The following is a 13719-nucleotide window of genomic DNA, read 5'->3' on the forward strand; positions in this document are numbered from 1 at the left end:
TGAAGGATGTATTAGCAGAAGTCTTGTTTGGGAAGAAAACTGAAGCCTGTGATCCAAGACCATACACCCTTCTTTTTTTCTCTCCACCTACTGCCTCAAAGTATAACTGAGCCTCATCAATGCGGGATGCCTGACTACTGTCATTATCTGTCTGTGATGCTTGCTCTTTCAAAGTCAGAAAGCGGTCCTTCAAAAAAAGACACCATGTGATATAACAGTATAAAATACAAATCAAATACTTTACTATAAATTTATTTAATTTCTCACATGAATGGTCTTTGAGCGTGCATCAACAAACTCTGAGGTACCTTTCTTTTTATGAGTAGCCTCAAATAACTCATGAGGTAGAGGATCTCTGCCTAGTCTTTCGCGCTACAAGTAAAATATAAATAGTAGTAACATGCTTCAATAATCCTTCACAACAAATTGAATAAAATTTAAAGCATTTGAAAAAATTTAAGTGAAAATGAATAGTACATACCATCTGTTGTTGATGCCTATACTGAGATATGGATCCTCCACAATGTCTTGATGGGCCAGCGCCTTGCCCACCTGTTTCACTCTTTCTGTTATTTGAGAATTTTTTGCATTTCTCTTTATACTCAGTTGCTCCCCAAGCGGATTGCCATGCATCCATTACTCCTTCTGTCAGTGATAGCCTCTTCTCCTTCCCATTCCTTACGCTACACATAAGGCTACGATACCGCTCGGCAGCTTTCTTCCTCCAAGCTATCTTCATAAGCTGCTCTATTGCCTCCTCCCATAAGAAGTGTTTCTGTAATTACTCATATTTAGTGACAAATAATGCACAGTAAAAATAATCACATGTAATGTAAAATTTGTATTACCTTAAATTCTTGCCAATAGAATTCTTTAACCTCTTCTGGTACATTTTTCCAACAAAAGCCATCTACTACTAACTTTTCCTTGAAGATCAAGGTAATCCGCCTAGCAATCGGATCAGAAGGTTGCATGCTGTAGAAGAATAATTGACAAAATAATTATATTGAAATAAGCATACAAATTAAAAGCATATTTAAAAATACTTATAAATTTTACTCACATTGAGTTTACTAAGGAAATATATGGTCTGTATCCTGTGGGTCCGCAACTACCAGAAGCAGATGCAGATGCAGATGTAGCCATCGATGGAATAGGTGGCAAACCTATGGGAGCTGAGGCAGTAGCAGATGTGTGTACTGAAGCGGGAGTGGATGATGCAGCACCCTGTGTGGATCTCTCACCCTGTGTGGATCTCTCACCCTGGTCTGGTCTAGGAATCAAAGCAGTGTGTTGTACCAAATCTTGATTGATATTTTCTGATTCATTTGTTTGGACACTACCCCTGCCATGGTCTCCTCGACCCCGTGATGAAGATCCACGTCCTCGTCCTCTCATCCTGTATAAATTAACATTAAACAAATCACATATAGTTAATATATTTAATAACTGAAAGTAAAAAATAGATATCAATTATTTTATACCTTTTATTCACTATCTACATCTAAGTCATTATTATCATCATCATCATCATCATCATCATCATCCGTTTCTGTTGCTATTATAGTTTCATCTTCATCATTTTCTTCACCATCATCAATTTCAATAACATCCCCAGTTGGATCATTTAATTGTTGTGTTGAATCATCAATTTCAATAACAATGGCAGTGTTTTCCATTTCATCTTGTTGAAATGGTTCTTCATCAGGTTGTGTATTTTCTTGTGTTGGAAGTTGAATCATAGAACGTGCTTTGACTTTTGCAGCAGCCCACCATTCAATTTTATCTCGCTTTAGGCTAGGATACAAAGTATATATCACTTGTATTGCTTGTACTCCCAGCACAAAAGGCTCATATCTATTAAAAAATCGTTTATGATTTACATCGATAAGTTTATATTTACTATGGATCTTTGTGCCTACATTTGGAGTGGGGTCAAACCAATTGCATTTGAAAAGTACAACTCGCTTGATTGGAAGACCTGGATACTCCAAACGTATAACTTCAAGCAATTGTCCATAGTAATCGCTCTCTTCGTTGCTGTAATTTGACCCCTTAATACACACCCCACTGTTCATAATTGCTCTACTTGTACAGTATGACTTTGATTGAAACTTATATCCATTCACCATATATCCATTGTATGATGTCACACTTCGTAATGGACCCTTTGCAAGCGATATGATAAACTTGTTGGATATATTACTGCACAAATCATGAGCAAAATTGTTGAACCATATAGCAAATTCACTCTCCAATTTGATGTCAATCTGAGAATCATTGACTAACGGATCATTTGAGCGCAGTTGATCAATGTAAATGCTGAAAAAATCTCAACTTCATTAGAAAAAGTAATTTAAAAAAATAATATATAAATTACTTATTAACGATAACATACTCAATGTAGGGTTTCACTTCTGGACAATTTAATAATATGTATATTTGTGCTGCTTTATACTCATCCTCCATAAGGTATCTGGTTGTCCTTTTTCCTATTGGTCGACCGGACTGCATGAAAATTGACAGGTTGCCTTCATAATTTTCAGTACTTTCTGAAATGTCAACATTTCTTGGCACTTTTCGATGTCTAGTTTGAACATACGGCTCAAAGTAATGCGCACAAAATGAAGTGGCTTCTTCTACTACGTACGCATTACATATTGATCCCTCGACTCTAGCTTTATTTCTGACATTATTTTTAAGCCGTCGCAGATATCTATAAAATATATGACCAACATTAGTAAACATTATTAAATAACTTAATTCAAGTAAAGTTAAAAGAACTTACCGTTCAAAGGGATACATCCACCGATATTGCACTGGACCTACCAGCCATGCTTCATATGCTAGATGGACGGGGAGGTGTTCCATACAATCAAAGAAACTTGGAGGAAAAACACGCTCAAGCTTACATATGATCAAAGGAATTTCACCATGCAACCGCAACATATCACTCTCACTTATAGCGGTAGATGTTAATTCCCTGAAAAAATTGCTCAACTCTGTTAAGGGCTGCCAAACATTCGAAGGAAGCAACTCACGAAATGCAATTGGAATAATCCGCTGCATGAAAACATGACAGTCATGACTCTTCATCCCAAACATCTTCAGCCTCTTCATATCAATACATCGGCCCATATTGGAAACATATCCATCAGAAAACTTGAGATTTTTCAGCCAATCACATAACACCTGCTTACTTTGCTTATCTAGAGTATAACAAGCTTTGAGATATCTCCCAGTGACTTGATCCATTTCCAACTCTGGTCGATCGCAGATCACATTGAGGTTTGCCCTTGACTTAGCATTATCCTTTGTCTTTCCCTCCACACTCATTACAGTGTTGATTATATTTTCAAAAAAATTTTTCTCAATGTGCATTACATCAAGATTGTGTCGAATCAAATTACTTTTCCAATACGGTAAATCCCACAAGATACTTCTTTTTCGCCAACCGCATTGCTTTGATAGACGAGAATTTATTTCAAATGCATCCTCATCTATAACCCTCTTAAACCCCAATTCATTAATCTGTTTCAGTATTTCTTCACCGGAAATAGGTGGGTTAGCTTTCTTAGTAACAGATACATTCTTCCTAAAAGCTGTTTTGTTTCTTCTAAAAGAATGGTTAGGAGGTAAAAATTTGCGATGATTATCAAACCATGATTGCTTACCTCCTCTTGTCAATGTGAATGCATCACTATCTTTCATGCAATAAGGACAAGCAGTCCGTCCTGCAGTGCTCCATCCAGATAACATTGCATAAGCAGGAAAATCACTTATAATCCACATTAGAGCAGCTCGCAAGTTGAAATTTTCTTTATTGAATGCATCATATGTTTCAACTCCATTCTCCCATAAATCTTTCAACTCAGTTACTAAGGGTTGCAAATACACATCCAACTTATCTTTTGGATTTCTAGGCCCTAGGACAAGTATAGTGAGAAACATATACTCACCTTTCATGCATAACCATGGGGATAAATTATACGGTGTCAATATGACAGGCCATGAAGAATATTGCTGTCCAGATTGTCCAAAGGGTTGAAAACCATTAGTACACAGTCCCAGACGGACATTACGTTTCTCAGCACTGAAATGAGGCCAATTATTATCAAAAGCTTTCCATGCATGCGAATCAGCTGGATGATGCATTAAATCATCATTAGTCCCATGATTGGCATGCCAAGTCATATCCTTAGCTGTAGCATTAGATGCGTACAACCTTTGTAGTCTAGGTGTGATTGGCATGTAATACATTTTACTATAAGCAACTTGGGTTTTACTAGAGCTCTGGCTATCTTGCAATCGTTTGTACCTCGGATGATCACACACCTTGCACCTGAGCAATTCATTATCCTCACCCCAATAAATCATACAACCATTTAAGCAACTATGAATCTTCTGAATTGGTAATCCCAAGCCTTCAAGCAATTTCTTTGTAGAGTAGAAATTATCAGTAAATAAATTATCAGTAGGTAAAATTTCTTTGATTAATTGGCAAATATTATCAAAACAACGTTCGGACAAATGATGTTCAAATTTGATATTCAATATCCTTGTCACAGCTGACAGTTGTGAATGATTTTCACAACCTGGCCACAATTCCTGATTAGCAGCGGCCAACATGTCATACAATCTCTGAGTAGATTGGTTTGGAGGCTCAGTACTTATTGATGGGGAGAAACTAGACCCTGCTGCATCTGCAACTAGTTGCTCATAAGCATTAGAGAACTGACCATGTTGATATTCCACATTGCAAGTGTTGTCAGTCGAATCATTATTTCTTCTATGGACCGCATTGTAGTTTTGAATTTCCCCATGCAAATACCATACATAATAGTCTCTAACAAACCCATATTTCATCAGATGAAACCTAACTGTATTCTCATCTTCAAAACTGCGATTTTGGCACTTAAATCGATTACATGGACACCTAATTAGTTCTCTATTCAAATAGTCTGGAAACTGTTTGGCAGCTGATATGAATTCATTTAATCCTTCAAGGAATAAAGGATTTAGTAGACCATCTTTTAGTCTTGCATACATCCAACCCCTTTCAGAATGCATATTGTAACTATTGTACCTAGAAAAGAGGTGATCAGAACGTACATTGAGTAATGGCGGTCTCACAGTAGCGGTAATTGCAAGAAGTGTTGGGGTTGGTGAGAACTACAAATCTAATATTTAGTTTGATGTATCACTAATCATATAGATTCAATACTTGGGACATAGCAACATATATTATTTTAATCAGCTTTCCTGTACAACAAAAGAGTAGGTAAGTTATGATATATCACTAATATTTAGTAGTTCTTAATATTTAATTAGCAGACTAGCATGTTATTATCCGGCTGAAAGTGCATATCTATTATGTTTGTGTATCAAATCTAAAAAAGAGATCTAAATATTAATACTTGGAATACAACAAGAGATATTTTGGTCTCAATCAGCTTTGAAGGAAAGAAAAAAAAACGTAGGTAATTTCAATCTACTACTTCCTGTGATCGAGAGGACTTTTAATTTCCATCCTTACTAGTTGAAGATGGCATGTTAAAGGATAAAGTTCTCTACAGTCTTTCAGCTTTCATTGAACCTCAAAGCAAACTACATTAAAGAGTAAGGACAACTCATTTCTCTGTTAACACGCTCACAAAAATTTTTATTGTTTGACTGAGATGACAATTTTTTCCAGGTAGGGTGGATTAATAATTAACAATATGCAATGCCATGACTTTCTTTATTTGAGATTTTAAAATAATTATTTTATTATATTAGTTATTATCTCGTTTAATTTGCAATTACATATCAAATACTATCTAATTATAATTTAAATTACCAATAAAACCTATTGAATTTAAAAGATTTTAATAGAGCCTATAAGATTTTAAATAATAAATATCAAATAGGCACAATTTTTTTTTCTATAAGATCATAATAGGTACTAACTTTTAGTTTTAATTTATAAAACTTATGGTAGTTTGAAATTCATTTTTTTTTCCACTAGATTTGAATTTCATTCTGCACTTAATTAGATGAGGGACTTCTAATTGAGGGATATAAGAAGAATGTACTTCTGCAGTAGAAGTGCAATATGAAGTTCTCCAGCAGGCACTTTTACTGCAGCTGTGCATTATCTACTGCAAAATGTACTTCTGCTGGCAGCAGAAGTGCATTCTTCTGCTGCATAAATACACTTTTTTGTAGTTATCACAAACCCCACTAGGGGTTGCAAATTGTAAATCACAAACATCTAAATACTAAATTAAAAAAAAAAACAAAAGTCAAACCAAACTCAAAATGTCTGTCTTATTAATATTAGAAAATGAAAAGGCCAATGGTTTTTAGCAAATCAATGTTCTGATAATCCAATCGATCATTGCACTCTAAGCTCACATAAAGAGCATTTAGATTTGTGCTAATAAGACACAAAAGCCTAGGCCTAGCTCATCTCTATCTCTCTCTTTCTATGTGAGTGAGAAAAGGAAAAGAAAAGAAAAGAAAAGCAAAATGGGGTCACATGGTGGAAGAGAGGGAGAGAGAGTTCATGTGATGCAAGACATAAGTTGTCCACTGTCAAATTTTCTGAGAAATTGAAGAAGTGGGTCATTTTTGGAATAGAATCTCCCTTATTAAATATTCAAATTTTATGATCAAATTATTTCAAGGTAATATTCTAACATCAGAATGCCAATTGTTTTTTGGATTTAAATGGTTCTTGGATGTTTTCAGAATATAAGAATGCCTTTAATGTTTGCATTTGCAATTGACTTTGTGAATTGACCACTTGACTGGCAATTGGATCACATACAACACACATCTGACTTTCTGACCTAAATGTTCAAATTGCCTCCCGCAAATTTCTCCTATTTGTTTACAGCTGTCCATTTAAACTATTTACCATGTTTGGAATTTCCTGACCAAAGGCATGTGTTTATTGCCTGAAAACTGGACACCACCTAAAGCATGGAAATATTTAACTGGACACCATCTAAAGCATTGAAATTTTCTCTCTTCCACTAATCACTTTATGTTCCTTTTGGTGTAGTAATATTACTGGGTTGATCTATATCACGGACATTAACCTTCAGAGGTTAGATTTTTCTAGCTTTCATATTTTACAAGAGGCATTTATTGTCAATGCTGTTTAGTTTAGTTCTAACAAATCCAAATTTTTACAGGAGAAAAATTACTTACCTTACACCAACAGCTGGGGATTTCCCTAGCAAGTATTTGATCATAGGAACCTTGACCTAGCTCGAATTTAACATGAACCTTAATTCTTTATTCTTTTATCATACTTATGGGGTTGTGTACTGCAGCCCCACCTTAGCAACAGAAAGGGGAGAAAACTGTGCTTCTGTTGTACTACAAATTATTCACATGAAACATTTGTGGGCTAATTTTGCCTTTCTCTGTTATTACTCCTAAATCCTAATGCTACTAGTCATTGGAGGCAATTCTATCCTTATTTTTCTCAGGAATATGGGTCAAGTAACACCTATCATGTGTGATAATTTGCTTTTTATTTTGTTTTTTTTTCTTTAATCTCTTGATTCCCAATTGTTTTATTAAATTTTATGGGTTCCTTTTATGCAGGAGAAACTTTTTAGCATGCTCAGAGATGTATTAAGGAACAAACCCAATGTGGATGTTGTGAAACTTCAAAAGTCAGGTGGTGTGGTATCCAGGAGTTCAAAAGTCCACCAGAAAGCTAGGAGTTATAGGATTAGGGTAAATGCAACTGCAATTTTCTTTGACACAGGAACAGATTTCAAGAATTTTATTTTGGGTTTTACCCAGTTTTTCTGTCAATAACTTCCACTTGTTGAGGGTTTGAATGTGCAATATACATAAAATTTCCTACTTAATTGAGGGAGGATCTAATCTTGAAACTGACTAGAAAATAATCATAAGATTTGACTAATAAGAGACTGAAACTGAAGAACATTCTAATTTGGAAAATACTTGACTTACCATAAATTTGATAATTCCACACTAAAAACAGACAGTAGCTTCAACGTCGACACCGACAGTAGCTTCAACGTCGAAGGATGACATAGACAACAACAATGCCTTCAACGTCGACACCGACGGTAGCTTCAACAGTGAAGGAAAGAGGGAAAAGGGGAATTACGTGAAGCTGAGAAAGAGGGAAAAGGGAAAGACAGCAGGGACAGCAACAATACCTTCAACGTCGACACCAACGGTAGCTTCAACGGTGAAGGAAATTAAGAGGGAAAAGGGGAATTGCGTGAAGCTGAGAAAGAGAGAAAATGGTCGTGCAACCGAGAAAGGGGAATTCGTGAATTATTATGTTAGGGATTTTAAAATTAGTAACGGAAACATCCGTTACTAAGTTTAACTTCTGTAACGGATAATAAATCCGTTACTAAATGACGGGTTAAAAAACAATTTGGTAACGGATGTGTACATCCGTTACTAATATTTGCAAATTAAACCAATTCTGTAACGGATTTATATCTGTTACAAAAATTAGTAACGGATTTGTAACGGATTATCTAATCCGTTACTGCTATTGTTCTTTATATAATATCCGTTATTAATCTGTTACTAATCAGTCACGGACAATATCCGTTACTATTTTCCGTTACTAATCCGATACATTTTTGTAGTGATATGAATTGAAACATGCCCTAAATATATATGGATTATATGAATATGATTTTGAACTCCTTTTAGATCCATTTGAATGACATAAGTTTGCTCCACACTATTGTTAGAAATTTGCCCTATTGGATCCGTATCATTCCCTCCTTCTTTAGAAAAGATTCATCCTCGAATCTTACTGATATTTATGTTAGGAAGGGAAGCTTTAGGAATCAATGCATCTTCAAAGACCTCCTCTTGAATAGGTGGAAATAGCATAAAACTTTCATCATAGATGTTTTCATCAACAACCTGCACATCAAGAACAAATGAACTAGGCACAAAAATATTAGTCATAAAAAGATCCTGTTGATGTGACCCATTGTCCTCTACAACTTTCAAAGCAGCCTTATTCACCTCCTCCACCTCATCAATCACGTGCTCCCCATGTCCACCATCATTCACAACCTCTTCTATAAGCTCATTGATGGAATTTTCAGCAACAACTACATTAACTTCATGCATTACAGCTTCCTCTTCAATTTCAATTTCTATGGAAGTTGATATTGGATCTTTAGCCTCTTCTTTCTCCTTTTCTTTCTTCATCTTCCCTCCTTGAATTAGTCTTGTCAACCTGTTGTCCAAATCCCTATAAAAGTGTGAAGGGATGAATCTCTGGCGCATCAACTCTTCATCTCGAACTTAAGGTCTATTGGAATTAAGAGTTCTTTGAGGCATTCTTGTTATAGTGGGAGCTTGTGAGACATTCAAACTCTCCATAGTTTTAGTCAACCTCTCAAGAGTCTTATAAATCCTTGTAAACTCACTACCAACTGACTTTTTGAAGAGCTTATAATCACTATCCATGTCCCATTCACTGTCATCATCACTATCCACCATATTTTTGTATTTACTCATCCTGCCTTAAATCAATAGAGAACAAAGAGAACTAGCAAATATTGTGTTAGAAAAGAAAGCACTAAAGTATTTGTACTCTTACCACTCTTTTGCTGATTCTTCAATTGCACTTCAGAAACTAAGGTCAACCAACCAACCATAAGGTGGTTTAATGAAATAAAGAAGAAAACCTAAAGAAAGAAGGAAGCACACAAAACTAGAAAGAAGACGCTGACAATTTGAAAAGTAATACAAGAACTAGGTTTTGTGCTACTTGAAAAATATCACCTAGAGTATAGACGCAAGCAAACAATACTCCAGCAATGTCAAGGAAGTAAAAGCAAGCTTAAACCAAAAAGAAAACTTAGAATTCAAATAAAAATGAACTTGGACAAAAGTTTGAATTTAATTCACTTCAAAGTAAATTAAATATGGATCTATTTAAATCTACCCAAAAAGGCAAGTATCAAGACCCACAAATAGAAACAGAAAAGAAAAAAAAATTCAATAGGCATATTTCTTTTGTCTCCTAATCTGGAATCAACTCAATTCAAAATTTAAAATTCAAAATTGATTCCCATAAACTACAGCAATCAATTGAGATAGGTAAGGTAATATAGATGTAAAAGGGAGCATATCACAATTTCTGCCAGATCAAGATAAGTAAGGCAAAGGCGATTTTTTTTCGATTTTTTTTATGGATTTCTATTTTTTTTGTGATGATTAATAATCAAGAAGGTGCAGCCATGGATACAAAAGCTTTCACCGAAATTAATAACGAAGAAAAGAAAACTCAAAAAAACTCTAGATCCTGAGATAAATAAGAAATTACCTCACTTTGGCTCTGATACCAACTGACACGGAACCCTATGGCACAAGTCTCAAATCCACACGCACAAGTAGATATGAAATCCAAAGATTTGATAAACCCACCTCCTATGGCACCCCACACTTAGAGAAGCTGAAACACCAATGATCGAAGAATTTAGATGAGAATCTCACAAATGCCAGAACGAATAGTTGATAAGTAAGCCAAGATTCATGGTGCAATTGATGAAAATAAATCCTCACTCTCACTCAAAGCATTACACGCCAAAGGCATGAAAAGAATTCTGAAATTTTGATTAAAAGCTGCCTCTTACAATTGTTTCTTATCCTTACATAGTAAGGAGAAAAAACAAATAAAACCCTAAGACACTCTTCTTAGGCCTGACTTAAACACATAAGGCCCAAGCCCAATCACACACAAAATAACACATAAGTATTAAAATATAAGCCCAAAACATGGCCCAACACTCTAAAACTTAAAAGATAAAATATGGCTAGAATACAAGCCCAAACAAAACTAAAATAAAACAAGTGTTTAAATAATAACAATATAGCAAGCCCACCATGACAAAGCTGAATCTTCACAAAAACCCTTCTTGATCTTCACTTTAGGCTTCCCTTTGTGTAGTTTTAGCCCGTAGGTTTGATTAGGCTCCCTAAGCTTATAATTGCAAGTGTTGCACCAAATCTGCTCCATATGAGTTGAAGCACGCCCTAAATATATATGGATCATATGAATATGATTTTGAACTCCTTTTAGATCCATTTGAATGACATAAGTTTGCTCCACACTATTGTTAGAAATTTGTCCTATTGGATCTGTATCAACAAACTTCATCAACATCAGCCACTAACCTAGAGGCAGCCATAAACACTGCTACACAACACACTGCTACTGAAGGAAACATTGCTGCTGCTGCTGTAAGAAATCTAGAAATTGTTGCTGAAACAGAGACAGTAACTGCTGTCAAGACTACCACTGCCTAGACAGATTCATAAGTTGTTACAGAAACAGAACCAATTTTTGTAGAAATAGAGCAGCCTGCATACCAAATTGCTGAACCATAAATTGAAATTGCTATAACAACTGAACCAGCAACACCTACTGCGCATCACACTGTTGAAACAGTGACCTACACTGCTGAATTTGACAAAACAGCTGTTGAAACAGCTGCTGAACCAATTGCAACAGCTACTAAATTTGTTGCTGCAACAAAAATAAATATGCAACCTGCTGCACCAATCAGAAGACCAGCTGAGCCTGGTGAATTTGCTAAAATTGAACTTGAAAATCAAGCCATAAGGGTACCAATGCAGTAAGAAAGAACATTAAGGGAATTAGCAACACCTATGGGTGATCAAGCTCCTCTTTGCATCACCTATCCACCCTTGACAGCACCCTTTGGGCTAAAAACAGGTTTGATACACCTCCTACCTAAATTCAGAGGTTTGGAAAATGAAAATCCCCATAAACACTTGAAAGAATTTTACATTGTATGCTCAACCATGAGGCCGCAAGGCATATCTGAAGAACATGTGAAGTTGAGAGCATTGCCTTTCTCTTTAGATGATTATGCCAAAGATTGGCTATTTTACCCATCATCCAATTCAATAACTTCATGGGCTGGTATGGTAAGGGCCTTTTTGAACAAGTATTTTCCAACGTCTAAAGCTATTGGCATAAGAAGAGAGATTAGTGGCATTAGACAAAAAGAAACTAAAGAATTGTATGAGTATTGGGAGAGATTTAAGAGGTTATGCACAAGCTGCCCACAACATGATATATCAGACAAATCACTCATAGAATACTTCTATGGAGGTTTGTTACCATCAGAAAGAAAGTTCATTGATGCAGCTTGTGGAGGTCAATTGAAGATAAAACACCTCAAGCAATTAGAGAGCTAATTTCCACAATAGCAGCAGCTTCAAGACAATATGGAGATGAAAACAACTACCAAGGAGGGAAAATGAGGTAAGTATATCTTCTCTTGCTTCTCAAATTTCTGACCTAACCTCTATAGTGAGAAGCCTTGTTGTAAGTCAAGCCCAACAAGCTCAGCAACTTCAGTAAATTAGGCCATGTGGGATATGTGCAAATGTGGGGCACCCTACTGATCAATGTCCTGCACTTTAAGAGAATGAACAACAAGTAAATGCAATTGGAGGGTTCAATGGACAACCAAGATATGATCCATACTCAAACACCTACAATTCAGGTTGAAGAGAGCATCCAAATTTCAGCTATGCTATGGCAAACAATTATCAAAACAATTATTAAAGAAATTATCAAACAAATTTTAGCTATGCTATGGCAAACAATAAACTATTATCATTGAATTACTCAACATCAGGTTGATATATTTTCTTGTATTCATTAAAGAAGTCCACCAAAGAACTCTTGACCTTGTTGAACAATTCTACACCCTTTTCTTTACCATATATTTAGGAGAAAGAATACTCCATAAACTCAAATTTGTTAGAAGGTCAAAGACAACAACAAAATAGATAAGTTTATTTATTTCATCCACATCTCCCCAATACTTGTCAAATTTAACCCTCGTTCTTTTACTCATAAATTTCATCTTAAGAGCATTACTGTTTAATCCATTAATTTAATATAAAGGCCAAGTCACTAACCTTACTGAAGAATAGATTTAATGTGACATACCTGAAGCCTAAAATACGCAAAGTGAGCTCATAAAAATGAGCCAACATATCTGCCATCTTTCTAACTCATGTCCAATCATGATAGTCAGATATGTCATTCTTTCATATAGCAATCTTAAATATGGGATCTTGTGAATACCCTTTTATATTTTTGAGTTGTATTCAACGTCAAGTAAGTTGAATTCGATCTAGTTGGCACATCTAAATATAATGAAGATTTGCTTTTAAGTTTTTTATGAAGCACACACTCCTTAAACCTCTTCAACCTAGCTGGAGAACTCCTGATACATCTTATTGCATCTCTTACTTTCATCACTGAATTATTCACATCTTTCAAGTCATCATGGACAATTAAATTGATGATATGTGCCATACATCTCATGTGCAAGTAAGTAGAGTTAGCAACACTAAAACCCTAATTAGCAAGCTTCTTTTTCAAATAAGATATGACAACATTATTAGAACTAGTATTATCAACTGTAATAGTGGACATTTTATCTAACCCCCACTCTAACAAGCAAGTCTCAATTGCTCTACTCTCTGCTTCACCTTTATGACTTGAAATGAGATAAAAATTAATGATTCTCTTATATAACTTCCAATCATTATCAATAAAGTCAGCAATTATGCACATGTAATTAATATGTTGTAATAATGTCCATGTATTTATAGTAAGACTCACTCTTTGACATTTTTTTAAGACTTCAATTTTGATCT

General features: G+C 35.2%; 2 protein-coding genes across 2 annotated transcripts; both read right to left on the reverse strand.

Annotated features, from left to right (window-relative positions):
- Positions 1 to 821: 821 nt before the first annotated feature.
- Positions 822 to 1398, reverse strand: LOC110627594. Its single transcript, XM_021773941.2, has 2 exons — positions 1064 to 1398; positions 822 to 975 (listed from the first exon to the last, which is right to left on the reverse strand). The coding sequence occupies exons 1-2, from the start codon at positions 1396 to 1398 to the stop codon at positions 822 to 824; spliced, it is 489 nt and encodes a 162-aa protein (XP_021629633.2).
- An 89-nt stretch (positions 1399 to 1487) lies between these two features.
- Positions 1488 to 5070, reverse strand: LOC110627593. Its single transcript, XM_021773940.1, has 3 exons — positions 2789 to 5070; positions 2459 to 2716; positions 1488 to 2322 (listed from the first exon to the last, which is right to left on the reverse strand). Exons 1-3 carry the CDS (start codon positions 5068 to 5070, stop codon positions 1488 to 1490), a joined length of 3375 nt encoding a protein of 1124 aa, XP_021629632.1.
- Between the last annotated feature and the right edge of the window lie 8649 nt (positions 5071 to 13719).

This window comes from Manihot esculenta, chromosome 12 (assembly GCF_001659605.2).
Source record: "Manihot esculenta cultivar AM560-2 chromosome 12, M.esculenta_v8, whole genome shotgun sequence".
Lineage (NCBI taxonomy): Eukaryota > Viridiplantae > Streptophyta > Magnoliopsida > Malpighiales > Euphorbiaceae > Manihot > Manihot esculenta.

What these genes read in the sequence shown, in the direction of transcription:
- LOC110627594 (XM_021773941.2), bottom strand. Translation starts at nt 1,398, where the DNA reads ATGAGAGGACGAGGACGTGGATCTTCATCACGGGGTCGAGGAGACCAT. An exon ending in ATTTCCTTAGTAAACTCAAT is followed by an intron (nt 976 to 1,063) that starts GTGAGTAAAATT and finishes ATTCTTCTACAG; the next exon opens with CATGCAACCTTCTGATCCGA.
- LOC110627593 (XM_021773940.1), bottom strand. Translation starts at nt 5,070, where the DNA reads ATGCATTCTGAAAGGGGTTGGATGTATGCAAGACTAAAAGATGGTCTA. An exon ending in TGGATGTATCCCTTTGAACG is followed by an intron (nt 2,717 to 2,788) that starts GTAAGTTCTTTT and finishes TATATTTTATAG; the next exon opens with ATATCTGCGACGGCTTAAAA. An exon ending in AGATACCTTATGGAGGATGA is followed by an intron (nt 2,323 to 2,458) that starts GTATAAAGCAGC and finishes AGATTTTTTCAG; the next exon opens with CATTTACATTGATCAACTGC.